The following is a 27,308-nucleotide window of genomic DNA, read 5'->3' on the forward strand; positions in this document are numbered from 1 at the left end:
TCATCCTCTGTTGCCCACTTCTCCTGTTGCCCTCAGTCTTTCCAAGCATCGGGGTCTTTTCCAATGAGTCGGCTCTTCCCATCATGTGGCCAAAATATTGGAGCATCAGCTTCAGCATCAGTCCTTCCAATGAATATTCAGGGTTGATTTCCTTAGGATTGACTGGTTTGATCTCCTTTCAGCCCAATCCAGTCCCTAATCCCTCTCCACATCTCCCAAGGCTGGAGCCTCTGATAAGGAGGGCCCAGCTGATTCCTCCCTGCATCTGGGACGCCTACACTCGTGTCCTTCCTCCTCCCCCAGGTATAAGGTGACCGGTGGGCCCTGAGCATCAGCTCACTCTTGTGGAGCATCGGCGGGCCCTGCCTCAGGGAGCTGAGACTCACGGTGTCTGTGAAGTGCCAGGGGAACCCTGGAGACGAGGGGGCCTCATTTCCCAAATCTCAGGCCACAACCTGTGCAGATGTGGAAAGATGCTCTGTGCAGCTGGTGTTCATCCCGCCAAAAAGACTTGAGGAGACTTTCTTCCCACAGAGATTTGGGTCCAGGAGTTTCAGCCTTGGCTCTGAGCACCGCTTCCTAAAGGCAACACTGTGACACTGTCCCAAAGGGCTGCGGGGGGAGAGTTTGCCCGTCACCTCCACTCAGGCTCAGCTTCACTCCAGTGACACTGAAACTTGGTCTCGCTTCCTGGCGCACATAGCATTTCTCACAGCTGACTGGGAGGTGTCCCCCCAGCACGGCTACAGCATTTCTGCCTGTTCTATCCCAGTCTGCAGGCCTCTCTATTTTTTTTATAATCAACTTGTGCTCTCCCATTCTTTCAGAATGACAGTGTTTGGTGGTGGGCAGTGGCTAGGTGGCAGCTCAGGGTTCTCCCCAGATCCGTCTAAGATGGTGGCATCAAGGTTGTTTTGAGTCCTTAGTTTAAGTATGATCTGGGTACACTCTCCAGATCACAGTGTAGCTGTAAGATGAAATGGCACCCATTATGTCAGGCTTCACTGGGGTCACGTGACGATTTGCCTGGCCTGAAGTTAAATGAGTTGCTTATGCAAATAAGACATACTTCTCCCTCCCCACCCCCAGGAGCTGTCATTAGAGGGTATTGATGGGCTGCTTGAAAACAGGGGCCAGAACTCAAGCGGAACACTTTCAGGCAATTCAACTGCCTTACGTCCAAGACTTGGAAATATAAAGCAGTTTCTTTTGAGAGCGGTTGTGGCCCTGGTGGCAAGTGAACCCAGGCTCAGAGGCAGGTGCCCTGAGTTCCAGTCCCAGCTCTGCGGGTGACCAGCTGTGTAACCCAGGCCAAGGCATAGCTGCCTCACATCTCACTGGCTGGCAGTGTCTCATCCGTCAAATGGAAATGGATCAAATTGTGGCGTTTAAACTCTGTTCCCTGGTGATTGTAAAGGTGCCTTAACTCTACCACAGGGAGGTGGGGGGCAGAAGGTGGGTTCCAAGGTCCCCTCCTACTTCACCCAGTGCCTCTGCATTATTGCCTGCTTGGCATAGTAAACTTGTCTTTCCTATGCTGTTCAGAGAATTCTGCTAAGTTGTTCTTTATTTTTTAAAATTGGAGTATAATTCCCAGGTGGCTCCAGTGGTAAAGAACCTACCTGCCAAAGCAGGAGATGCGAGAGATGTGGTTTGATCCCTGGGTTGGAAAGATTCCTGGGAGGAGGAAATGACAACCCACTCCAGTATTCTTGCCTGAAAAATCCCATGGACAGAGGAGCCTGGTGGGCTACAGTCCATGGGGTCACAAAGTCAGACATGATTGAGTGAGCATGCACACAATTGCTTATGATGTTGTGTTAGTTTCTGCTGTACAACAATGTGAGTCAGCTATAGGTATACGTATATCCCCTCTGCTAACATTGTTTGGAGCCCCTTGTACTTGGTGATCTTTGCATAAACCCTCACTTGTCATCACCCATGTACTTCACAGGTGGGATTTCTGCTGTCCTGCCATCTCAGACCTAGAGCCAGACAAGTAGCAGAGGCCAGGGTGGGCATTCCCTGAGTGTGCCAGGCTGCCCAGAAAGAACAAAAAGGGATATGCACTGGGAGCTGTGTCATTTCTGCCACTTCTGAAAGGGACACGTCTGATAAGCCGTCCTTCCCTGGCTCTAGGATTTACTTGACTCCACACCCCACACCCCCTTTCTCAGTGCCTGAGGAGCTCAGGGCTAAGGAAGCCTGGGTGCTGCTCCTGTTCTGGATGTTGGTGTCCCCAGGAAGAAGAGGCTGGCAGGCTGGGTGTCCTGCCTTCCTGGAGCGGATAACCCATGGCCTTTCACACTTCCACAGGCCAGGGTTTCTGCTGATCCCCAGGGGCTCCAAGTTCTTGTTTCCTTATCTGTGGATGAACGGGCTGCCCAGCGTAGATGCTCCTTGTTGCATTAGCAGATATGGACCCTGGCTCCTTCCTCAGTCTCGCCCCACATCCCCACCGCCACATTGATGCACCAGCCTCCACACATGCTTTCTGGGGCCTTGTAGACTGTGTGAAGGGAAAGTAAATGTTCAACTCTTTGCGACCCCATGGACTGTAGCCCACCAGGCTCCTCTGTCCATGGGATTCTCTAGACAAGTATACTGGAGTGGGTTGCCACTTCCTGCTTCAGCATGAAAAGAAGGTTTGTCAAAGAACAGGGTGGAGAGGTATTTAAATCCCAGAGGTACAAGCACCTAGTTGGGTCAGTTCCCTGGTTTCCTGAGCCTTCCAGATACTGCATCTCACTACCACCAGGGCTGGGATTGTTCTCTGCTGTCTCTTGACCCTGTAGGGCCCAGGCTCTTGGATCTTCCCTGCATCCTCTCTCCTCTGCCCTCTCCCCTCACCCCACCTCCCTTCTGCTCTCCAGGATTCCCCTCCACTCCAAGTTTCTCTCACTCTGTGACGTGACGCCCTTCCCAGCCCCTACACTCACACTTAGCTTTGCACTTCCAAACCTTCAGGAGCAGTGTAGATGGGCCTTGCTTTGCCAGGACCCATTCAATTTAGAAGGTACTTGTGGGTCTAAGTAGCCTTTTCTGCTTGCTTCCAGCTGGATCTACTGTGAGGCCCATGTTGACCATCAAGCTCTGCTTAAGCCCTTGTTGCCTTCAGGGCACTGAGGAGGGGAGTAAAGGTGGAAGCAAAGCTGAGGAAAACCTTCCTGGGCTCCTGGGTTCAGCTCGGATGGCACCTTGCCCGCCTGGCACCTCAGTTAGTGTCCTGGCCCTCGTGTCATCCCAGATTCTACTCTCCCTCCTTTGTCTGTTCAGCAAGCTCTGCTGACTTTTATCAGCAACAACCAAGAACTCTAATCTGCCCCTCTGCCCAACTGTGGAGCCCTCCAAGACAACTTCTCCACGTCTAAAACCGCAAGGTGACCCCACAAGGGCCCTGTCTGAAGCCCGCTGGCAGCTCCTGTCATCTGCCACAAGGGGCCCCACCTTCTCACAGGGACCACAAGCCCCAGCCGTGTCTGGTCCCCACTGCTGTCTTTGACTTGAACTCACCTCTCGCTCCCTTCCCCCACACCACTGCTCACCCCTTGGGCACTTAGCTGCCAGCGATACCGGGCGTGTTCTGATAGCCTTGAAACACAATGTTCGTTGCATCTGCTGTGCCTTCTGTCTGAGATGCTTCCCCACTTCCCTTGTCCCCTTAGTTTCCTAGACACTCCTATTCATCCTTCCAAACCCTGCGCAGTTATCACCCCCTCTCGGAGAACATTCTGGGCTGGACACCCAAACCATTCATTCCTCACCCATCTGTTCTCTTCCTGTTTCTCATACAAATTTACAAAGTGGCAGGATACCCTGGTGCTTTACAATGTTCCCAGCTCCCCACTTGCCAGCTGTGTAACCTGGGGCATGCTACTTAACCTCTCTGTTCTCCGCTCATTTCATCTGGCTCATGTGAGGAGTGAATGGTTAACAATCATTCTGATGTTATTAAAACAGTGCCTGCCACAAAGGAGGAGCTGTGTAAGCATTGGCTGGGTTTTAAATTATTGATTTGTACAATCAGTGTTTGCCTATAAGCTCCCTGAGGACAGGAAATCATCAAGCCCAGACTGTACCAGGAGATTCGCTCATGCTCTCTGACCTGAGCTGGCCAGGGGCTTGCAGTCACCTTGCAGAGAGAAGCTCTAAGAAGACAAATCACGATGCCAGGTCTGAAACAGTAAGGAGAGCCAAGAGTAGTGGTGAGATGGGCTGGGCATCAGAGAGCAGAGCGGCTGAGAACCTGAACTTTGTCAGCGTGTTACCCAGCCAACTTGGCTTGCCTGACACACAGCAAGCCAGATGCTGAGCCACCCAGCTTCGCAGCAGAGAAAAGGTCAAATCTGCCTCCCCAGAGGCAAGCAGATTGGGGTATTTATGGTCTAAACAAGAAGGGAGTCTGAGGCAGGCGGGGAGGTGACTGGAGGAAGGAGATGAAGGAGCCTGTGTTCTGCACAGGCGCATCTGAGTTACATGCTTCTTTATGGAAGGCATGTGCAAATTCCAGGGAAGTCCGAAATGCAGGGAACCTGGGACTGTGATGTCAAAACGTTACCTGTGGGGCGAGCAGGTCTGTTCTATGCAGACTCTGATCAGATGTGTTGTCCTCCTGGTTTCAGCCAGTTTGTTGTGTTACAAGCAGAGGGCTTTTAAACAAGCTGTTCCCTTATCTGCTGGTCTGTTAAGACAAGCTCAAGGATTTGCGTTAGTCACCAGTTTCTGTTATGGATTTTTCAGCACATGGGGCATGCTTTCAGTCCTCCCCTATCTCTTGATTCAGTTCCTCGGCTTTGACAGAAGAGGACTACATTCTGCTGATAAGAGTGGAAGGCCTATGGAGAATTAGAGGAATGGAATTGTTTTGCATTTGATTGCAAACATGGGACCATGTTTTGGATCTGGGTTTTTTTCTCTTTTGAGGTCAGGTGCTTAGTCTTTATGTTGAATAATCATCATATGAATTAGAGTTTGGGGCTTAAGGATACGTGGCATAGAGCAAGTACAGAGTTTTAACAAGAAGGAATATAAATCCTAGCCAGCTCACAAAAGAATGACAGTTTAGGGGACTTCCCTAGTCGTCCAGTGTGTAGAACTTTGCCTGCCACTGTAGGGGGTGTGGGTTCGAACCCCGGTTGGGGAGTTAGGTCCCACAAACCTTGGGGCTAAAACACCAAAACATGAAAAAAACAGAAGAAATATTGTAGCAAATAAAACTTTAAAAATGGTTCCATATAAAGAAAGAAAATCTAAAAAAAGAAAAAAAAAAGACAGTTTAAGTAATCCCTCAGATATAGACCCATTTCCTGATGGGATCCATGAGAAGATATTTCCTAAGAATCCAGGTTCTTGGGGTGACACTTGTTGGAGCCAAGTTGTATAATTTTTTCTCAGTAGGTTTTAACTTCCAACATGGTGTTAGTATATACATTACATGAGCTACTGGCTGCCACACACACACTCCTTCTCTGCTGCAAACCTCAGCGTCTCAGCATTTGGCTTGCTGCACGTCGGGCAGACGAACCTGGTCTGGTAACAAGCTGGCAAACTGAGTTCCCGGCCTGCCCCTTACTAGCTGCTGAATCTCTCTGTTCCTCAGTTCCCTCACCAGTGAAATGGAAATACAGCCCCAACTCTCAGAGTTGTCGTGAGAGATAAAATCAGATAATGTCAATAAAACACTTAGAAAAGTGAGTGTGTTGGTACCTGGTAAATTTTCCTTCATCTAGAGGTGAAATTCTTTAAGACCAGAGAGAAGAGGCAGCCAGGGCAGACACAGACCCTTTACTCATGCACACACTCTGGGCTTCACTGAAGCTTAGGACTAGACAGGGAGACCCCAGGGGCTAGGACTGGAGACGAAGCTTTGCCCAGGACTGAAGTTGGCCTGGGTAGAAAGGTGGGCTTTAGACAGGAGGGAGGGGCAGGTGCAGGAAAGGGCTGTGTATTTGGAGGACAGCGAGTTGGCCAGCTGGGCTGAAGCCAAGAGCTCTTGCCAGTAGGAGTTTTTTGAGCACAAATGGGAAAGGAGGTCAGGAGAGGCAGTGGCAGACACTGAACCTAATAATAATAAATATTATTAGTAGTAATAAAAGTAAATGTTTAAGGAATATTTACCATGTGTCACACAATGTTCAAAGACTTTATGTGAACAACTCTTTTCATTATCCCAACAACCCTAAGAGATATATGTACTATTAGTGTTTTCAAGTTCCCCTGGGGGACCAGAGCCCTAGAGAGATCAGAGGACTTGCCCTGGTCACACTGCTGGTAAGTGGCCGAGTTCTGACGCTTGTCTACCCCAGCCTTGACACCTACAGCCTTTGGCCCATCTGTTTCCTGCCCAGGTGATGGCCCAAAGGCCAAAGCAGCTTCTGAGGCAGTGTGGTATGGAAGTAGGAACGGAGGCTGTTGTCTGTGTTTCCAGTCCCAGCTCCACCTCTACCCTGGCTATATGACCTTGCATGTGTAGCTTCATCTCTTAGCCTTAGTTTCCTGATCTGTAAAATGGGAACAAAAAGCCCTACCTTCCAGGATTATTACATGGATCAAATACTGATACCTAGGGCTTCCCTGGTGGCTCAGACAGTAAAGAATCTGCCCGCAATGCCAGAGAACAGGTTCGATATCTGGGCCAGGAATATCCCCTGGAGAAGGTAATGGTAACCCACTCCAGTATTCTTGCCTGGAGAATTCCATGGACAGTGGAGCCTGGTGGGCTACAGTTTACGGGGTCGCAAAGAGTCGGACACGACTGAGCAACTAACACTTTCACTTTTCTTTCACACTTTGCATGGAAAGCAGCACATGAGAACAGCTAAGCAACCAGTGACTATCTCCAGCCCTTATTCAGTGAGCCCAACTCTGCAGGACTCAGAAGGAGGCAGCCCCTGGCTTGTGGTCAGAATGGAACCCCGGGAGTAAGGGGATGTTGGAGGAAGGGGCAGGAAGAGGAAGCATCCTTCTGTGCAGGGGCACTCTAACCTTGGGCCCCCTCAGTGGTGCAGAGAAGCTGAGAGTCATCGGCTGGAGCAGTGGGCAGGCACTGAGACAGGGTTCCAAGCAAAGCCAGCCCTTTGGGTCCTTGAAGTGAGCTTGCCAGATGTACCCTTTGTTGGGTGATCCTCCTCCTTGCCAGCCAGGGAGTCACCCTCCTCCTCCAGGTCCATGCCAGCTTCCTTCCCTTGATTCCCATCCCCACCCAAAGCAAACAGAGCAGCTGCAGCCAGACCAGGCTTGGCATGCGTGGCATGTGACCCTTCATGACCCCTGTAGCCATGGGAGCCCCTAGCTCTGCCCAAATCTGGAATAAAGCATGCCCTGGACATCCGTCTTCCCCTGCCTTTCAGCGGGCACAGAGAGGAGGGCCGTGACATCCTACGTGGCAGATGGGTGTGGAGGACTTTTCATGCCTTCATCCGCTGGGTCCTTTCCCGTCCCTCCTCTGGCCCCAGCGCCAAAGGGATTGCATACCTGACCCCGTAGCCCTCCAGCAATGGTCTGTCCTCAGCCCGGCGGCTGGCCTGAGCCTTCTGCTGCACGAATCGGATTGGGTCACTCCCCTCAGAACCCTCCAGTGCCTGTCCCTCCTACTCAGAGGAAAAATCAGCCTCTATCAACTAGCAGTCTGACTTTCAGCAGGTCATGTCACCTTTCTGCTTCATTTCTGCCCGTAGAAAATGCAGACACCTGCCTCACAGGATAATGAAAGTGTTAGTTGCTCAGTCATCAACAACTCTTTGCAACCCTGTGGACTGTAGCCTGCCAGGCTCCTCTGTCCACAGAACTCTCCAGGCAAGAATGCTGGAGTGGGTTGCCATTTCCTTCTCCAGGGGATCTTCTCCACCCAAGGACTGAACCCAAGTCTCCCGCATTTCTGGCAGATTCCTTACCATCTGAGCCACCAGGGAAGCCCTTATCGGATAATAGTGAGTGTAACTATTTGCAATAATGTATTGCTTGGGGTAAGTGCTAAATAAACATTACCTTTATCATTAATGCTATTATAGTAGCCAACAGGGCCTTACACAATCTGCTTTCTACCTGGTTCCCTTTGCTGCAGCCACACTGAAGTTCCTTTCAGAACCAGGTACACTTCCCATTCCAGGGCCTTTGCACCTACGGCTCCTCTGCCTAGAACACTTACCTTTCCACAGATGATGCCTTCAGGCTCTCCTTGACCACTTTGTTTAGTATCAGAACCTCCCCCAGCCACCCCTCACCCCATTGATCCCCCTGCTTTATTTTCCTCTACAGCATTTATCAACATCTGGTACTTTCTCTTATTTACTGTCTGCCTCCCCACTACACACACTCAAGTATAAGCTCTATGGGAACAGGGATCTGTGTCTCTCTTGTCCACATCTCTGTCCCCGACACTCAGAACATTGCCTGGCACAGGTGGGAGTGCAGAGATTATTTGTTGAATCAATGAATGTTTCTTCATAGCAGCCCCAAGAGACAGATACTCACGGCCTCATTTTGTAGGGGAGCTTTGAAGGGAAGACTCTGCAAGTCTGGGAGCCGGCTAGAGGCTGTGGCTTGAGGGATAGGGATTGTTTGCCTCCAGAGCCCCATTCTGTCCCTGCCCATGTGTCCAGTGACCATCTGTCTGCCACCCTCACCGAATCCCTGGCACAGGGCTTTGCTCTGAGTGAGGAGGGGTCTCTAGAAGTGTCACAAAGGCAAGAAAGTATTTATCTTGGTCAGCTCAGGCAAATACCATAGCTTGAGTAAACAATCTGTTACACTGTTAAACCCTTCTGCTCAACAACAGAAATTTATTTTCCTAGGAGGCCGAAAGTCTGAGATCAGGTGCTGATGTAAGCAGGTTCTTTCTGGGAAGGACTTTCTTCCTGGTTTGCCGACGGCCGCCTTCTCACTATCGACGGCCGCCTTCTCACTATGTTCTCAAGGGGCCAAGTGGGAGAGCAAATGCTTCATCTTAATAGGATTGGATTGTGGACCCACTTCTTGACCTCATGTAACCTTAACTACTATCTAAAGACCCTATTTCCAGGGACTGCCTTGGTAGTCCTGAGTTAAGAGTCCACCTTCCAGTGCAGGGGCTGCAGGTTTGATCCCTGGTTGGGATTGGAGAGCTAGGATCCCACATGCCTTGGGACCAAAAAACCAAAACATAAAACAGAAGCAATATTGTAACAAATTCTATAGAAACTTCAAAAATGGTCCACATGGAAGAAAAATCTTAAAAGAAATATAAGACCCCATCTCCAGATACAGTCACATTGGAGGTTAGGGCTTCAGTTTATAAATCTGGGGAAATACAGTTCATTCCATAGCAGTATTTGGTAACCACTGAAAGGGGAGGAGAAGGGTAGAGGCGGTCCTGTGTGCCGTGTCTCCCATTTTCCTGTGGGTGACAGGACTGTGGAAATGTGCCACAGTCTAGTCCTGGCTCTTCTTCAAATTGGCAGAGTGATGAGCACAGTCTCAAACGATCCTCACAATAACCGGATGAGGTCCATGTTATCACTCCCATTCTACAGGTCAATAAACTGAGGCTCAGAGAGGCAAGTTTGATCTAGCCCCTCCCCCTCCGCCCACCCCAGGCTGAGAAATGACAGGTCTGTGTTCTTATCTACTCTATGAATTTCCTTTGAAACTGTCAGGGGACATCTCTCTTGTCCCACAGGGCTGAAGGACCATGACAGGCCCTCCAGACAAGAGTGAGCAGCCAGGGTGTGGCAGTGGTGCTAAGTGCCAAGTGCACGGCCGGTCAGCATGTACAGGAGCTGGTCTGGTCACCAAAGGTGACCAGATGAAGAAAGAGAGGGTGGGCATTCCTGGGAAAACTGTGCGGTCTCTTTTGCAGGATCATGTAAGACAGAGTGAGCCGGGAGGCAGTGAGCTTAGTGTTCATGGGGCCAAGGGGCTGAAGGGCAGAAGTGGCAGGAAGGCTGAGAAGGTGGGCAGGGGTCAGGTGCTGGGGGGCCCAGAACGTGTCCGCTATTCTGCAGATGGTGGTATTCGTGTGTTCTTCCTCCACTGGAGGGCGGGGGGTGGCAGCGGGGTGAATCAGCTTTAGCAGGAAGTCACCTCTGAGGTCCACAGCTGTCCTCAGTGTCTGGCTGGGCTGAGAGGGTGCATGCAAATAAAAACATGGTTGGGGCGGGGTGCACAGCAAAGGACAGAGCTGAGCTCCTTTCCTGGGGGAGGTGAGACAGCAATTGTTGGCAATCACAGTGACCTTCCCACTGTAGCTGTGGCCTCGGGAGTGTCCCATGGCTGGTGGCACCTTCAGAGATTCACCAGCTACTTTTCGAGTCCCTCCCAAGAGGGTGTGTCCAACCCAGGCTGTGCCGGTGAATGTTTAACCACTTGCTTTCTTGGGGGTGGGGTGGGGTGCAGCCCTTGATGTTTTGTAGCATTTGATGATTTCCATGGTGTAAATATTCCCACTCTGACTGATATCAGCTACCGGTATGATGTCACTGGACTCGGAGCAGGGGAGAGTCATGCTGTCGGCCCTCATGAGCCCATCTGAGCAGTGTTTCCAGCTCCCCCTAGTCCCGTGGCTCCAACAGTGGCATTAGCAGCTACCCCAGGAGGATGGAGCTACCACTCTGGGCTCTCAGGTCCAACTGGATCTTCTGGTGTCTTATCTAGTTATCAGTCCTGTGAGAGTCCCCTGGGGGGATGCAAGAGCTCCGCCTGTGGGCATCAAAGTCAGAAAGCACCAAGGGCCTAGAGATCCCGAAGTGAAAGTGTTAGTCGCTCAGTCGTGTCTGACTCTTTGCAACCTCATGGACTGTAGCCCGCCAGGCTCCTCTGTCCATGGGATTCTCCAGGCAAAAATACTGAAGTGGGTAGCCATTCCATTCCCCAGGAGATTTTCCTGACCCAGGGGTCGAACCCACATCTCCTGCATTGGAGGTGGATTCCTTATTGTCTGTGTCACCAGGGAAGCCCTAAGTTAGCCCCAGGGCCCAGAAAGGAGGGCTTGGAACATCTAAGACCAAAGGCAATGCAGGTGTCACATGTAGGCTGCAGGCCTGGCCTCTCCAGCCTGGTACCCACGTGCCATTTGATTGCCAGTCTTCAAGATCACTTGTCAAAAGACCCACTTCGGAACTGTGTGTCCTCCAGCCCTTCTTCTGCCCCTCCTGGGGTAGACTTACAGGGCTGAAGGTACCTGAGGGGAAGGACCACAGATACCCCCCTGTGCCAAAGGTGGCGGCTCGGTGGCTGAAGGAGCCAGCTGTGGAGGCTGCCTGTGGGCCTCCCACTTCTGCTTGTCCACTGGTATGAGGGTGGGCTGCCTGTTGGAGGGGGGCTGGCCAGCTGAGGACTTTGCCCGGATGTGGCACGTGAGTTGGCAAGGATGAGTCTGCGTAGTGTCCTCATGGGCTCCCCACGTGAGCACAGATGCCCCAAGGGTGCTCTTGTCATCCTGAGAAACCTCACCCCTTCTGTCCTGTTTTCCCCTCCCCCCCCCCACTATAGGTTTTTCATCATCAAAGAGAGCTTCCTTCTTTACTACTCTGAGAGCGAAAAAAAGAGCTTTGAAACCAATAAATACTTCAATATCCATCCCAAGGTGAGGGGCCTCTCCCCAGGGCACAGTGCAGGAGGGCCCAGTGGGAGCAACAGGGGACGGTATCCTCTGAGGGGAGGGTAATCTCCATTGTCTTGCTCTGGTCCCACAGCAAGTCTTTGTGGGGGGTGCACAAACCACCCTGGCCCCTTCCCAGGCTGTGTCCCTCTGGGAGAGTTCTGGTCTGGCTTCTAGCCTCGAGCCTTTAGCAACACCTGGATATTGGCTGAAGGCTCCCAGAGGCCTTCAGTGACCTGGGCTGGGTGGGGGGTGGGGGCCATTGTCCTGGTTCTTTCTCAGGGTGTCATCCCTCTGGGCGGCTGCCTGGTGGAGGCCAAGGAAGAGCCCAGCATGCCCTATGCCATGAAAATCTCCCACCAGGATTTCCACGTGAGTAAGGCTCTCTGCTTGGCCTGGGCTCCGCAGGGACAGAGCAGATTCCCTGGGACCCCAGGCTCCCCAGGGGCATCCCCTCCAGTGGGCTGGCCTGGGAAGAGTGTCAGTAACTCGGGGACATGGGTGAGAACGCAGAGCAGGCCTGCAGAGGTCGAGTGGTGGCGCTCGGGGTGGCTCCTCTCAGGCACATCTGTGTCTTCTCTTCCTGGCAGGGGACCATCTTGCTGGCCGCCGAGTCAGAGTTTGAGCAGACCCAGTGGCTAGAGATGCTGCAGGAGTCTGGGAAGGTGTAAGTGCACCTGGGCAGGAAGCAGGGCAGTCTGAGGGTCTGGAAGGGGAAAGAGTGTGGGCTGAGCCAACTCTGACCTCCCTGCCTCTCGATTGGGATCCTGGTGGGCACAGAGACACCCTGGGAGAGGGCAGGGTGGGGAGCACAGGGCTGCGGGGAGCTGGTTTATGTGGGGAGTGGAGACATACCAGATTTAGAGCATCTTTGGGGAGTCTTCTAAGTGAGATTCGAGCAAACTGAGCTTTGCTTGTTTAGAGTCACAGGGAGCAGATGTGGACACCATTTGTCTCCCACTCTTGGGAGCAAATCCAGTGTCACTAGAAGTTGGCAGCCTCCTGACACCCATCCCATCTCCCCAGGCCCTAAGTTAATCGTAGCACAGACCAGTGGTTTGCAGATGAGAGCCCAGGTGCAGAAACCTCCAGCCCAACACAGCCCATTTGCACACAGACCCCGTCTCGGCCTCTGCCTATTCATGGTGGGCTGTGCTTTCAGTTCCACAGATAATTCTGAGTGGTGCCCTGGGCCAGGCCTTGTGGCAGTGGTGGGCGTTCAGTGGTCTAGAAAGCAGCCCAGGAAGCAATCTCTTTCCTGCTCCCAAAGTGCTATTGCAGCCTGGACCAGCCTCCGGGGACTGCAATGGATCGATGCTGGTGGCATGCCCAGAGTCACGGGGACCAGGGTGGGTGCGGCTGGGATTCTGGGTAGAAAGGATGATGAGGATGCGCTATGCACATTCTCTTTCTCCTCCGGCCTTCTGTTTTAACAGTTGTGTGTGTCTTCCTCTTCTCTCCTGTTCCATCTGCCCTTCCTCCCCAGGACTTGGAAGAATGCCCAGCTGGGAGAAGCCATGATCAAAAGCCTGGAGGCCCAGGGGCTGCAGTTGGCCAAGGAGAAGCAGGAGTATTTAGGTTGGCTGAGGGATGGGCTGCAAACAGGCTCTCTGGTGATAGCATTTCAGGGCCAGGGGCTGCAGCCCAAGATTTGGTGCAGGACTGAGGGAGCATGTCTTGGGTAGGGGTTTAGCAGGCTCCGAGGAGCCGGAGACACCCCCGGAGCCCGGGGGGCTGTATGGCATAATACGAGTCCTCTGGGTCGGCATGACAGGAGGCAGGAGAGCCTAGTGGTTAGGATCCTGAGCTCTGGACGCAGCTTTGTCATTTATCCATCAGCTGTGTGGATCTTTAGGCAGCTCATCTTAAGCCTCAGTTTCCTCACCCTTAAACTGGAGACAAAACTAGCCCCCAACTTTTAGAGGCGATAGAAATGCCTAGAAACATTTATGTCAGGTGTGCAGCAAGGGCCCCACAAATGGAGAGGATGTTGCCCCCAGACCCCAGTTCTCACCCTCAACCCTCTTTGAGGCTTTAGGCCCATGTGCCCCTGATTGGCTAGTGGCTGTTGTTGTTCAGCTGTTAAGTTGGGTCTGACACTTTGAGGCCTCATGGACAGCAGCGTGCCAGTCTTCCCTGTACTTGGCTGTCTCCCAGGGTTTGCTCAAACTCACGTCCATGGAGTAGGTGATGCCATGCAACCATCTCATCCTCTGTTGCCCCCTTCTCTTCCTACCCTCAATTCTTCCCGGCATCAGGGTCTTTTCCAACGAGGTTAGCTGGTAGGCATGCTCTGTTTGAGAAAGAAGACAGTAAGTCTGGGAGGTTGGTCCTTTGCCTGGGACCCTCTCCCTTACTGCCTCCTTACATGTGGGGACCAGAGCATTGACTCCCCTTTGCCTGCTCTAGACACCCTCTGCCCCCAGGACCTGCCTTGCCTCACTAGCCAGACATCAGTGCAAAGGTTAACAGCACGTTGGGGTGCAGAGACCCACTTGAGCTTCCAAAATGAGCTGTCATTGTTTTGTGAACGTACAATGCAAGGTCATTGCCAGGAGAGGAGGGCAGCAGATCAGGCCAGCACAGAGTTTGCAGCCCCAGGAGCTGGCCCCTCCTGGCCCCTCAGTGGCTCCCCCGGCTGGCCCTGGGGCCAACAGTACCAACCTCATCCTTGGAAGGAGCTGGGGGCAATGGAGGCGTGACCCCTGAGGCAGTGACCCCTCAGGACTGGATCTGCAGTGAGCATCTCGTGAGAGTGTGTATGCTTGCTTTGGCAGACAAACTGATGGAAGAGACCGAAGAACTCTGCCTTCAGAGGGAGCAGAGAGAGGTAGGGGCACACTGGGGCCAGTCCCCACCGCCTCCCGCTCTGTGGGCCTTTTCAGAGCCGCTGTGCACTGACCCATGTTCCTAGCATTAGGGAAGGGTGTAGGGGAGACGAGTTCCCAGACAACCTGCTGGGAAATCAGACAGGCAGAGCAGGGAAGCCACTGGGATGACAGTGCTTGGGACTTGCTGTCGCTTTTTGGCAAGAAGTATGTTTCTCGTTACCAGTCCCCGGGGAGGAAAATAATAAAGAGCCACTCAGAAATTTTATAAGCTGTGTCAGGAGGCAACGAGCTTCTTGTCACTACTGATATTCACAGGAGGATGAGGTGGCCTTTTTCATCCAGAGGGACTTCTGGCCCCATAAAGGTGACTGGGTTAGAAGATATCAGAGGTTCCTTCATCCTCTAAATGTTAACAGACAAGTTTTAAGGAGGCCAAGCATTGGCCAGAGGCAGCCTGTGGGGTGAAGGAGACCCTTGCCTCGTATGAAGGCCAGGGCTGCTGAAGTCCACACTATTTGGGATCTCCATGAAGTCCTGGGCCTTGCCTATTCTGAGGAGTCATGAAGGGCAGGGTAGGGTAGTAGTTATCAGTGCTGACTTGAAGCCAGGCTGCCTGTGTCTGGATTGGACCTTCACTGCTTCTGACTGTGTGACCTTGGGCAAGTTACCCCGCCTCTCTGAACATTAATAGCCTTATGTGAAAAATGGGGATAATAATAGAACCCACCTTATCAGGTATGTTTTGAGGATTAAGTGAGATGTGATATGTAAAGTGCTTAGCACAGAGTACATGCTTAATGAACATATGTGTTTGTTAGTATTACAATCGTTACCTGTGAGTCCATCCTACAACTGGACTGCCTGAGCTCCAAGCCTCAGGGTGGCATGCCCCGGCACACCCACAGAGGGAGGGCCTGATTTAGTCCATTTCTCTTTGCCTGGTTCCTGTTGCTTATCTCTCCCAGGCAAGTTCAGGGCTGGGGTCAGTGCCTGCTTCTCTGCCTTGATTCTCACAAACCTCTCACCCTTCCCAACCACCCTCCCTGGGCTTGGGAACAGACCTGACAGGCAAGAAGCATATCACGGGAAAAAAAGAAGCCCCATGGCACTGTTGCACCCTGAATATTGCTGGGGCCTTTCAGAGTACCTGGCCTAGAATGGGCGCTCAATAATGCTGTGGAATGACTTAATATTTTTAATTCTTATAATTTTACATTGCATCTTGATTTTTAACCAGTAGGATGGTACCCCCATTTTTCTTCTTCCAAAATGTTATCAGATATTCTCACCCATTTTTTCTTCCAGCTGGACTTCAGTGTCATTTTGTCAATTACAAAAACCTAACCAACCAAACGAACAGAGAAGGCAATCTGCTGAGGATTTTTGTGAGGATCGCACGGATTTGAGGATTGGCGTGGTGACGGCATTGAGCCTTCTCCCCCCAGCCACATGAGGGCCCCCAGGATCAGGCTCTCAAATGGGTCCCTCCTGTATTAGAGTGTGGGCATTTTCTTTTGACCGTTCTGTACATTTTGAGAAGTGAGACGGGGTAGATTGTCAGCAACTTAAAGGCAGGTAATTTAGGAAGCCAGGGGATGGGATGGAGTGACAGATACAGCCACTGGCAGGGGGAGACAGACTTATCCATCAGAGAGGCTAAATCTGGGGCAGCAGTCAGCCCGAGGAAAATTTAGACACTCTATCTAGGTCTTTAGCCAGGAAATGAGGCCAGCAGAGACCCACGGCTCACAGGCCTCGCTTAAAGCCCTAGCACGCTGAAGGAGGGAGGCCCGCCAGCTGTGAATTTCCTGGGGTTTAGGTACAAAATGTGAGTGAGACTCACTTGAGTTCAGGTGGTGCCCCGGTAAAGGCTGCCCTGGGCTGGCAGGAGGGAGAGGAGTGTGTTCACGTTCACGTTTCCGGGGCAGCTGTGTGCTCTAGATGGAGACTATAGCTCACTGAGTCATGCTGTCCAGGGTTTCCTTTCTTTGCCTTGTTCATCTGTATTATGGATCCACCTACCCCCCTTCTCCTTCCCCATCTGCATCCAGGTCACAGAGATGCTCTGGGAGTGCCTTGCTTGGGCCACTTAGAAAGGCATGTGGTACCGTGGCCCAGTGATAAGCTGAAGATTCTCTGATCTTTAAGAGATAGTTTGGTTTAAAAGGAGACGCAGGGTCTGGTACCAGTCTATCACTGACTGTGACAGTGGGCACGTTTGCCTCTGTGTTGCTCCGGTAAGAGTGATGACTGTGCCTGGGTGGCTCCCAGGTTGCTGCGGGGCTCACTGAAACAGAGGGCAGGGGGTACTTTGTGGACCGGTAAGGCCCGGGCCAACTGGCGCTGTGTGATAGTGCAGCTCTGACATCCTCCGCATGGTAGAAAGGGCCAGGAACTCAAGGGGCATGAGCTGAGAGTTCAAAGGGCACCGTCCTGGGCTCTTCTGCCCTGAGATCAGAAGATAATGCCTCTAGGACTGCCCCAGTGGTCCAGTAGTTAATGTTCTGTGCTTTCATTGCAAAGGGCGTGGGTTCAATCCCTGGTCCGTGAAGTTCTGCCTGCCGCGTGGTGCAGACAAAATCGAAAGAAAACAATGTTCTGCGTTTCTCCGGAAGACAATGCCCTTCCTTGGACACAGGTCCCTCAGGTGTCCCTGGCTCTGTTGGGCATGGTCCCATCACTCTCATCCCCTGGGGGAGGGCAGCTGGCCTGCCTTCCCTCTTCTGATTGAACTGTGAGAGCTCAATCTTGCACGTGGGCAGGCACACGGGAAATCAGAAATGCCCAGGACTCTTCAGGCAGGGTTCTTGCCTGTGGAGTGCGCCCAGTCGGAACTCAGACTCTTGGAGCTTGAAAGGACCTCTCCCTTTCAGGTGAGACTCTCAGGTGACCTCCCTGATGGGTGTTGATTGTGATTCTGCCACGGGCAGCTTTAGAGGTGAGCTTTGCATTACTGTTCCGTTATTTGAAAGCTCTTCTTTCCATGAAACTGCTTTCTACCGACTTCTTTCCAACCTCATACTTTGGCAACTTAAATAAGTCCAACAGTCACTGACAGGCGCATAATGTGGTGGACGAAGACTTCAGCTGCTGTGGGTCTCAGCTGACTGCAGCCTGTGGCAGGGGGGCCTCACTCGTGCCATGTTGGGCTGCATGAACAGGAGCTTCTAGCTGCTCCAGGTTTCTAGACTGTGTGTACCACTCCAGTCAGCACTCTTAGGCTACACTTGGACATCGTTTAAGAATCATCTGGATGAAATGGAAGGAAGAAGATTCTCTTTCTTTTTGCTCTTTAATATAGACCTTTCCCCCATAATGGTAGAATCATGCTCTTTGTAGAAAACGTGAAGAAGAAAACAAGTTTTACCTTTAACCCTACAACTCCACAGACAATTACTGTCAATTCAGCATTTTTCCTTAGTCTTTATTCCTGTAGATTATTCTTATATATATTTTAAACCTAATAGGGTCATGTTAGATGCTCAGTTTTATGGGCTTTTTCATGATATCTTTCATTTTACCTTCATTAACACTATACCTTCGGCAATTTTCCATATCATTCAACATTTTTTGAAAGCGTCAGTTTTAATGACCAAGCACTGATTCATCATACGTGATGTTCATTAATCTTCTACTTTGGACATCTAGGCTGGTTTCACTATTATAAATTACGCCACAGTGAACATCTTTGTATATAAATCTTGGTCTACTTTTCTAATTATTTCCCTAGGATAGATTCCTATAGGTGGAATTACTGACTCAAAGGGCAAGAACTTTTAGACCTTCTGATGCATATGGCCAACTGCTTTTTAAAAATATGTACCTATTTGCACTCCCACCAGCAGTGTATGGACATTTCCATGGGGTTTTAATAATTTACTTTCTCTCATTTTCAATTATAAAAAGATATCACAGAGTAATAGTAAGTAAAGGGAAATACTTGCAAGTTGGGGTATTGGAAAAATGGGGCTCTCCAGGCCAAGAGGCTGAGACCGTGTCCTCCAGTCAGGTCCTATCTGATCTGTTCTGAAGCAGCAAAAGCCAGGTGCCCATCAGAGCCAAGTGCCCTTGTGACTTCTCAGGTCTAAGCCCAGGGACGCTTCCAGCCTGTAACAGCCCTGCCGCAGCAGGTAGAGGCCACCAGAGAGAGAGAGGAAATACGAATCTGAGGCCACATCAAAATTCATCGTCATTCACAATACCAGCTACTGAGAATGTATGAAAATAGAGGCTTTCAAACTTTTTGAAGCTCTGAACTCTTCTTGGATTAAAAAGAGGGAGGTCTACAAGGATAAAATTTTAAATAAATTTATATTATGTCTGCATGTGGCTGTGTCTACTGCCATCACACACAACCCCAAAATATTAGTGGTATTGAATGGCAAAGGCCTATTTCTCACTCAGCGGCTTGGCTCAGCGGGGGGCTCTGCTCCACGCCTCCTCGCTTGGAGAAGCCCAGGCTCCTGGAAGCTCCACTGTTGGCGGCAGCACTGGCTGACGTGGCAGGGAAGGGAACACAGCATGTCACGCCCTGTCTGTAAAAGGCGTCTGCCTGGAGGGACACACTTCTGTTCACGTTCCACTGGCCTTGGCCAGGCCCATGGGGCCCCCCAACTTTCACAGGTGGACAGTGGCCATGCAGTGTTCCACGAGGACATCAGAGCCCTGTGAGCAGCCCCAGGGATGACCACTTATGGGCCACACCCAAAATGCCAGTAATAATTAGAAGGGGAAAAAATAGCAACGTTTTGGGTAAGAAGCTTAGGGGTGAAGGACATAGGGTTTGGAATCGGACTCTTCCCTTTCCTTGGATTTTATTCCTTCTCTGATTCTCCTCAAAGCCAAGGGCAATTTCCCCATACAGGCAGTGCCCCCACCCCCACCAACCTGCCTGTTGGGGTTTGCATTATCCTTGAGAACAAAACCTCTGTCTGGGTGAAAAATGAGGGCGTAATTCAGAACTAGAAGATAAGAAGAGAGTATGTGCATCTAGAAATAATATCCTCCCACAGCATAAAATGTGGAGGAACGAAGCAATTGTCACAAAATGCTTCCAACCACCCTTGGCTTGATGTGTACCCACCAATGCTACCTGTTACTGAACCCTGGGAATACAGGTCCCCTGGGGGAGCACCTGCTTGCTGGGAAAATACTTGTGCTTGCCAGCAGACTTGAAGGAACTGGTCCGGTTCCCTGGGTCAGCTAGCCCTGGGCTTTCTGGCTCACCTGTTCCCTTGGGGGTGAGTCCAGGGGAAGCTGCCACCAAAGCTCATTGTTTCCTGGATGCCTTGAGAAAAAGTCTTTATTCTGTGACTTCGGGTTGAGACTGGCTTTTCTTAGTCACTTCTAACAAATGCCACTCCAGAGATCTTGAATGGAAATGTACACCCACACATTTCACTCTAGGGCTTGGGGGTCAGCCAACACACCTTAGGGTGTGAGTGACTGGAGCTGCCCAGCAGAGCACACAGCTAAAATTATCACAGTATGTTGCAGAATGCTCAGATGCTCACTTGTGTCCAACTCTTTGCAACCCCATGGACTGTAGCCCACAAAGCTCCTCTGTCCATGGGATTTTCCAGGCAAGAATACTGGAATGGGTTGCCATTTTCTTCTCCAGGGGAGCTTTCCAACCCATGGATTGAACCCATGTCTCTTATATCTCCTGCATTAGCAGATTCTTTACCAAACATTCAGTCATAAGAGGCCTTCCCAGATGGCGCTGGTGGTAAAGAACCCACCTGCCAATACAGGAGGCTAAGAGACACCAGTTCAATCCCTGGGTGGGGAAGATTCCCTGGAGGAGGGTATGGCAACCCACTCCAGTACTCTTGCCTGGAGAATCCCAGGAACAGAGGAGCCTGGCAGGTTACAGAGCGGTCTGACATAGGGTCACAGAGAGTCTGACATGACTGAAGCAACCTAGGATGCACGCACTCCAGTCATAAGAACTAACGTTGGGATAATTTCTAAACCCTGCCCTCAGCATACTAAGTGAGTTTTTGTTTCGTTTTGTTTGTTTATTGTTAAATTTTTTTTTATTGAAGCATAGTTGATTTACAATGTTGTTTTAGTGTTGGGCGTACAACAAAAGTGATTCAATTATATGTCTGTATATATATTCTTTTGTCAAGGGTGTTGTAAATGAGCCCAGCACATCACAGATCTTGGTTTCACTAAGACTGTGTGTCACTGAGCGGGATCAGGACTCCTCAGGGCTTAATTCTAAGTCTGGTACAGATTGTGCTGGATCCCAGGGTGTCCTCTGGGTTAGAGCAGGGGTTCCTGACCCCATGGCCGCTTTGCTGTCGCTGACTCTTTTCTTCCTCTCTGATTCTCTCCAGGCTCTTGAGCGCCTGAACCAGGTGCTGGAGGCCGAGAAGCAGCAATTTGAGGAGGTGGTGCAGGAGCTGAGGGTGGAGCAGGAACAGATCAAGAGGTGGCTGTGGTGCCCTGGTGGGGCGGGGGTAGGGAGAGGAGGGTGCGCCCAGGCTAGGACGTGTAGGACCCGTGTGTCCCGCCAGGCTGGTGAGGCCTCCCCCAGGAGATCCTCACTGGCCAGTGACTTAGTTTGGACCCGTCCTCCCAAAGCTCCAGGCCTTGGAGGGCCTAAAAAAGCCATAGACCCCGCACCAAGGGGTCACTTCTGCCCGGGGGAGTGTGAGACATGAGCAGGTTGCAACCAGACATCCCCACCAGCAGCGAGCCCTTCCTGCTGGGTCACACCTCCCTTACCCCGGGGCGGACAGGACAGGCTGGTCTGGAGGTACCCCTGGCCAAGACCCGCCCCAACATTCCCTGTCTTTTCTGCGCAGTCTCTTCACATTCTGGCTAATGATGCCTGTCCCTTGGGATTTTTTTTTTTTGTCTGTGTATGGTTTGCAAACCCAATTGCACATTGTAATCATCTAAGAGGATTATTAGGGCTTCCCCCATGGCTCGGCAGGTAAAGAATCTGCCTGCAATGCAGGAGACATAGGAGACACAGGTTCGATCCCTGGGTCGGGACGATCCCCTGGAGGAGGACATGGCAACCCACTCCAGTATCCTTGCCTGAAAAAATCCCAAGGGCAGAGGAGCCTTGTGGACTAAGTCCATGGGGTCGCAAGGAGTCAGACACAGCTGAGCAACTAAACAGCACACACAAGAGGATTATTAATAGAATCTGCTGAAGGTAGAACCCAGAAATCTATATTTTAAAAACTTTTCCGGGTCATTCTGATGCAGTCAACCCATGAACTTGGAGACAACTTCTCTGGGTACTGTAGGTGGTTTTGGTTATAGTCACCATCATAACCACTACTGATTATTGGTGATAACCCAGAAGGATATTTTTCTTGTAACACCCTTATAAAAGAAAGTCACTGGACATGTATTTTGGGTCAGAAGAAGCTCAGAGAAACTCACCAGCTAATAGCCAGCTAATTCTGGAAGTAATACTTCCATAATTCTGCCAGATCCTGGAATGGAAGATAAGTCTCCTCCCTTGAGGATCTGGTTGGGAAAACCAGACTCACACCCAGGAAATATCAACAATACTTCCCATAGTGTACAAACAGGTGCTCAGAGGCGTAGCACAGACTCCCTGTGTTATAGGAATTAAGATATATGTGTGATCCCTGTGGGCTTCAACAGGTTAGATTGAGCTGGGCCTTGAGGGGTGGTAGGAGTTTGAAAACTGGGCAGAAAGGAAAAACATCTCAAGCAAGGGGAAGGGGACCCAGGCTTATTAAAATAGCAGCAAGGAGTTTGTCACCCCAGAGAAGGGCCTCAGCCACGTCCCATGTCAAGGTGAGTAGGTTCTAGCAAGAGCTGTCCTGGGAAGACAGGGAGTGAGGCTTTTGTTTCTCCAGCTCTGCTCTCTGCCCTTGGAGTGGCCTTGGATTTACTCTGACAGATTCCTGTGTATCTGGAGCAGGTGACTTCAGCCTCACTTGGCCAGGATCGCCTTCATTCAGCCCAGGGCCCCTACAGCTGCTGGCAGGACCCAGCCATGTGAGGAGCTGGCCTTCAGAGAGCCCTCTGAGCCATACAGAGAGGTGTGGTGGAAGCTGCAATGGAGCTAGGAGGGGTGGGCACTGCCATACCCTGCCTTCTGTCCCCACAGGGAGCTTGAGCTGACTGCAAGATGCCTCAAGGGCGTGGAGCAAGAGAAAAAGGAGCTGCGACACTTCACAGAGTCCTTACAGAAGACGCTGGAGGTGAGGGGCCCCTGGCAGGCTGGTTGCCTGGAAGGAGGCGGGCTGGTTGGTTGGGCCACACGATGCAGTTTTTTTCCAACAGTGTTTCTCTAGAGGGTTATCTGCAAGGAAAACAGAGCCTGAAGGGGCGCTGATCTAAAGGGTCTCATCTCTGTGGACTATTGGGAACTCCAGCCAACACATGAGGCCCAAAGCAGGACCCAGAAGGGCAAATCCAAGTTTGCCTTTACGGTGACTATGGCCTTAAGAAATCCACCATCTTCAGGGCTTATATTTTTACACCAGATGGAGGACTGATTAGGGAGGGGGGCAGGGTGACCCACCGCTTCCTTCCTGTGACTCATTCACTTAGCTGCTCTGGGGTGACATTGAGCAGGAGGGAAAATCCATTTGATTCCCCAGAAATGGTGAGGGAGGAGGAGTTTGCATGTGCCAAGGAAAGAGTGCAAACACTTTAGCACGGCCAAGTGCCTGCTCCGGCCCCAGCCTCTGCTCCCCTCCTGTCCCCTCTCCCCTGCTGCCCCTCCCAGCACCATGATATCCCAACCCCAGCTTCAGACCACTGAGCACATGTGCCCCCAGGAAGCCATGTCTTTCATCCTCCCCATCCTTGCCCACAATGTTCCTTCTGCCCAGACTGAGCTCCGCCCTCTTCTCTGCCTGGAGGTTGCTCTCATCCTTCTAAGACTCAGTCTGAGTATCACCTTAGTCAAGCCTCCCTGACTGTTCTAGGAGAGGGATTTGCTCTGAGCTCTGGGCCCACAGCACTTAGTGCATCTCTGAATGCATCTAACAGGTGAGGTTGTATTTTCCAAAGGTGGGCATCACTAGATTGTGTCTTAAGGTCCCTCCAAGTCCAGTGCCTCGAGTGAGCCTGGGATGTTGTGGGGGATCGTGATGGTTACAAAATTCGAGACTTGTAGACTGCAAGGTTTCTGTTTTCCCTTGACTGATGGGGCTTCGTCAGTGGCGTCTTTCATTTGTTTATCTTTCCCTGTCCCACATCACAGGAGGTGGTTCTTATGGGTAGTTTCAACTCCAGAATTTCTGAGTAGTACAAGATCCCAGTCTGATAAGTGGGAAGAATGTCTAAGTCTGCTCTTGGGCTGGTTCCTGTTAGGTGTTTTTCACATGAGCCCAACACACTCCCTCACTTGTCCCTGGAGGAACAAGCACCCAGAACCTCGTGGCGCCCTTGGGCTTTGGGTCCCCATTGTAGTAGGTGTCCCGTCCCCTGGAAGCCATGCTGGGCTTTCCCCTGACTCCCTCGATGGAGGAGTAGCCTTGCCTCAGTTGGAGGAGGGAGATCCTAGTTGACCTTTTACCTCAAGGGATGAATAGACATTTTAAGTGTCCCTCAGAGGATTAAGGAGGGCCTCACTGGCCAGAACTGAAAGGCATGTGAAGGCAGAGAATCTGACTTAGGCTGCTTCGCTTCCTTTCCTCCCTCATGCCAGGAGCTCTCCATAGAGAAGAAGAAAACCCTGGAGATGCTGGAGGAGAATGAGAACCAGCTGCAGACGCTGGCCGATCAGAGCGAGCAGCCGCCTCCCAGCGGGGGTCTCCATAGCAACCTGAGGCAGATCGAGGAGAAGATGCAACAGCTCTTGGAGGAGAAGCTCCTGGCGGAGAAGCGGTGAGGGAGCCCAGAAGCCCTGGGCCCACGGGCAGCTTTCCTTGAACGGGACACCTGGGCCCTTGGGTTCCGGTTGGCCTTGATCTGATGGATCACTCACTTCCTTTTGCCTAGGTCTCAGGTTCCCCACCAGGCAAGTGGGAAGCAATCCTTCACTATCCTAAGCTAACTTGAAATGGTGTGAGTCATTAGGGCCGTCTAATAGACAGGCTGGACAGGTCCTCCCAGCTGCTTTTTACTGATGAGGAGTCTGAGGCTTGGAGGACCTTCCTGAGCTCACAGAACTAGCAAGACCTGGACCCAGGACTCCTTGCACTGAGCACATCACTCCCATTACCATCGGGGCGGGGGGAACATGACCCAGCCCAGCTCTGGGGCTCACCAAGCAGGGTCTCTGGGTTTCTCTAGCCAGCTCCCTGCACAGGAGCCACCCTCTTAACGGATGCCCCATTGGCAAGTGGGGCCCTGAGTGAGCGCCTCTCCCCGGGTGGGCAGGATGAAGGAGAATGAGGAGCGCTCCAGGGCCCTGGAGGAGGAGCGGGAGTTCTACTCCAGCCAGTCCCAGGCGCTGCAAAACTCGCTGCAGGAGCTGACGGTGGAGAAGCAGCAGGCTGAGCGTGAGCTCAAGGTGCTGGGTCACTGGGAGCGTTTGGTGCTCGGGGTGGGGGGGCCCTCCTCACGTCCCTGCCCTCATCAGGCAACTTCCTGAATTATCCCTGCCAATCTGACCAGCTAGGCGTGGGCAGTGCAGCCGCCCTGAGACGAAGCCTGCCTGCGTTGTGTGGCATCGTTACAGACACCTGCCCAGTGCAGGGGCTGAGTCCAGGCCATCAGGTGGAGGGCATAAGACACCAAGCAGAACGCGATAGCTGCCATCCAAGTCCGGAGGCAAGAAAGCCCACTTGAGCCAGGGGTGATCAGAGAAGGTTCCCAGGGGACTGGCAGCTGCCCCCCCACCACCACCACACACACACCAGGACCCACTTCCCTCTCCTCGCCTCTGCCCTTAGGCTGAGGTGAAGGTCCGCATGGACCTGGAGAGGCGTCTGCGGGAGGCAGAAGGGGCCTTGCGAAGCCTGGAGCAAGGGCTCAACTCCAAGGTGCGGAACAAGGAGAAGGAGGAGAGGATGCGGGCTGACGTGAGCCACCTGAAGAGTAAGCCCTGCCCTCGGTACCAACCCAGCCCCAGAGCTCTGCACGGTCGTCCAGGCCAGTGCGGATGGAGTTTCTGCTCCAGATGCCCTGCCTTCGGGCATGCTCTCGGCGTGGCTGCCTTTGGCTCTTGGATCTGGGGCGGGGGTAGCAAAGCCTGTGTTTCTTCCCCCTTCAGCAGGTGACTCTGATCTTCCAAAGGATGGGGTTGGGGTATTTCCCTCTGGAGCCCACCAGGATCCTGGGAAGGGGAGGGCGGCCGGGAGGGGAGGTTGCAGTGGAAATGTGGCCGCAGGGTTCTTTGAAGAGTGTATCCGGAATGCGGAACTGGAGGCCAAGATGCCGGTCATCATGAAGAACTCGGTGTACATCCACAAGGCCGCCACTCGCCGCATCAAGAGCTGCCGCTTCCACCGGCGCCGGTCCAGCACCTCCTGGAACGACGGTGGGTGTGGCAACCCCTGGGCACCAGTGGGCGGGATGCTCATGGGCTGTCAGTGACAATGGGTAAGAAGAAGGCAGGGTGGGGAGGCTGACCCAGCCCTGAAGTCAGCCAGTGTGGCCTGAGCCCTTGTGGCCCCAGCCTTGGGCTTCCCCCAGGGTCACAGGAGCCCATGGACCAGCATGGGGAGGATGGGGAGCAGGGGGGTGGGGTGGGGCGGGGCTGGGGGTTGGGGACAGGGCTGTGTCCCAGTGGCAGGAAGGCTGTTCACGGCCAGGCCCCTGGGGCCACCATCTCCCCAGTGAAGCCGTCCCAGTCCTTCATGACCTCCCAGCTGGAAGCCAACAACATGGAGGAGCTGAAGGAGGTGGCCAAGCGGCTCAGCAGGGACCAGCGCTTCCGAGAGTCCATCTACCACATCATGGCCACGCAGCCTGGAGCCCCCTCTGCGCTTCCCCGGGGTGGAAAGTGATGGGCACCCCTCCCCTGGCCCCCCAAGGCCTTCCTCACTGGGGGCAGAGGGGTGGCAGGGGGAGGCCTAACTCCCCCCGCTTCCTCTCTGCCAGAGCTCCACCTGGGGGGGCCAGCCTCACCCTCAGAGGACAGGGGTGCCACCCCGTCCCCCCACCCCAGATCCTACCCTTGTGTCCAGGCCAGGCCTGTGCAGGCTCAAGCTGGGTGCCACCTGGTAAAGTGAAGGAGGGGCTGATGGTGTGGAGAGACTTTTCTGACTAGGGGAGTGGGGTGGGCAGGGCCCATGGCCCCCTGTAAAGCGCCCTCTACCCTTCTCTGACTCTGCCACCCTCCTTGACCCTGGCTTTCCCAGGGTTTCCCAGCCCTCCTTTGGCTTTTGACACCCTCTGTCAAGGCCCCTTCTGTCGACCACACTGTGGGGGAGAGAAGAAAGAGGCCCGGCGCCCTTCTGGGCTGGTAGCCCACCAGTCTCCATGGGCCCCTTTCCTGGGGGCCCTGGCTGTGGGGCTGCTCACTCACTCCCTCCTCAGATGACCCCCCCCACCTGCAGCCTCAGCACCCTCGAGGAAGACTTGACTCCCCCCGACCCCCAAATCCCTCGCATATGTGTCCTGAGGGCCCTGGGCCAGAGCTGCAGCAACAGCTGTGCTGAAGTCTACCCCAGAGGACAGGTAGCAAGTCAGGGAGTGGAGGCAGGTGGCCAGGATCCTGCAACATCCACTCCCTGTCAGGCGGGCAGGCGGCTCCCTCGGCCAGCCGAGGAGGCCCAGCTGGTCAGCGGGGTCCCGGAGCTCTCCCTCTCAGCTGCCCCAGCTCGGATCACCTTGCCTCCTTCTCCCTGCAGAAGCTTTACCCCATGCAACTGCCACCGCGAGCCCTGGAAGATGGGGGCTTGGGCCTGTAAGAAGGCTTGCAGCTGTTGGTTGGCCCAGTGTCATCAGGGGTGAAGCTGGAACATCCGTCTGCAGCTTTTGTGGGAGACACTGCCCTCCAGGGG

The 27,308-nt window shown here is 52.7% G+C and overlaps 1 protein-coding gene across 1 annotated transcript in view; it reads left to right on the plus strand.

The window, feature by feature from the left end:
- The window catches only part of PLEKHD1 (pleckstrin homology and coiled-coil domain containing D1), a 30,431-nt gene extending 4,122 nt beyond the window's left edge, over positions 1-26,309 (plus strand). Inside the window, exons 3-14 of the mRNA XM_052647149.1 lie at positions 11,467-11,560; positions 11,858-11,947; positions 12,166-12,242; positions 13,062-13,153; positions 14,353-14,405; positions 20,751-20,845; positions 22,514-22,607; positions 24,065-24,243; positions 24,739-24,871; positions 25,254-25,398; positions 25,691-25,840; positions 26,140-26,309. Of these exons, the coding sequence (XP_052503109.1) occupies positions 11,467-11,560; positions 11,858-11,947; positions 12,166-12,242; positions 13,062-13,153; positions 14,353-14,405; positions 20,751-20,845; positions 22,514-22,607; positions 24,065-24,243; positions 24,739-24,871; positions 25,254-25,398; positions 25,691-25,840; positions 26,140-26,309 (1,372 nt within the window). The remainder of the gene's footprint in view (positions 1-11,466; positions 11,561-11,857; positions 11,948-12,165; positions 12,243-13,061; positions 13,154-14,352; positions 14,406-20,750; positions 20,846-22,513; positions 22,608-24,064; positions 24,244-24,738; positions 24,872-25,253; positions 25,399-25,690; positions 25,841-26,139) is intronic.
- The last annotated feature ends 999 nt before the right edge of the window (positions 26,310-27,308 follow it).

This window comes from Budorcas taxicolor, chromosome 10, assembly GCF_023091745.1.
Source record: "Budorcas taxicolor isolate Tak-1 chromosome 10, Takin1.1, whole genome shotgun sequence".
NCBI lineage: Eukaryota > Metazoa > Chordata > Mammalia > Artiodactyla > Bovidae > Budorcas > Budorcas taxicolor.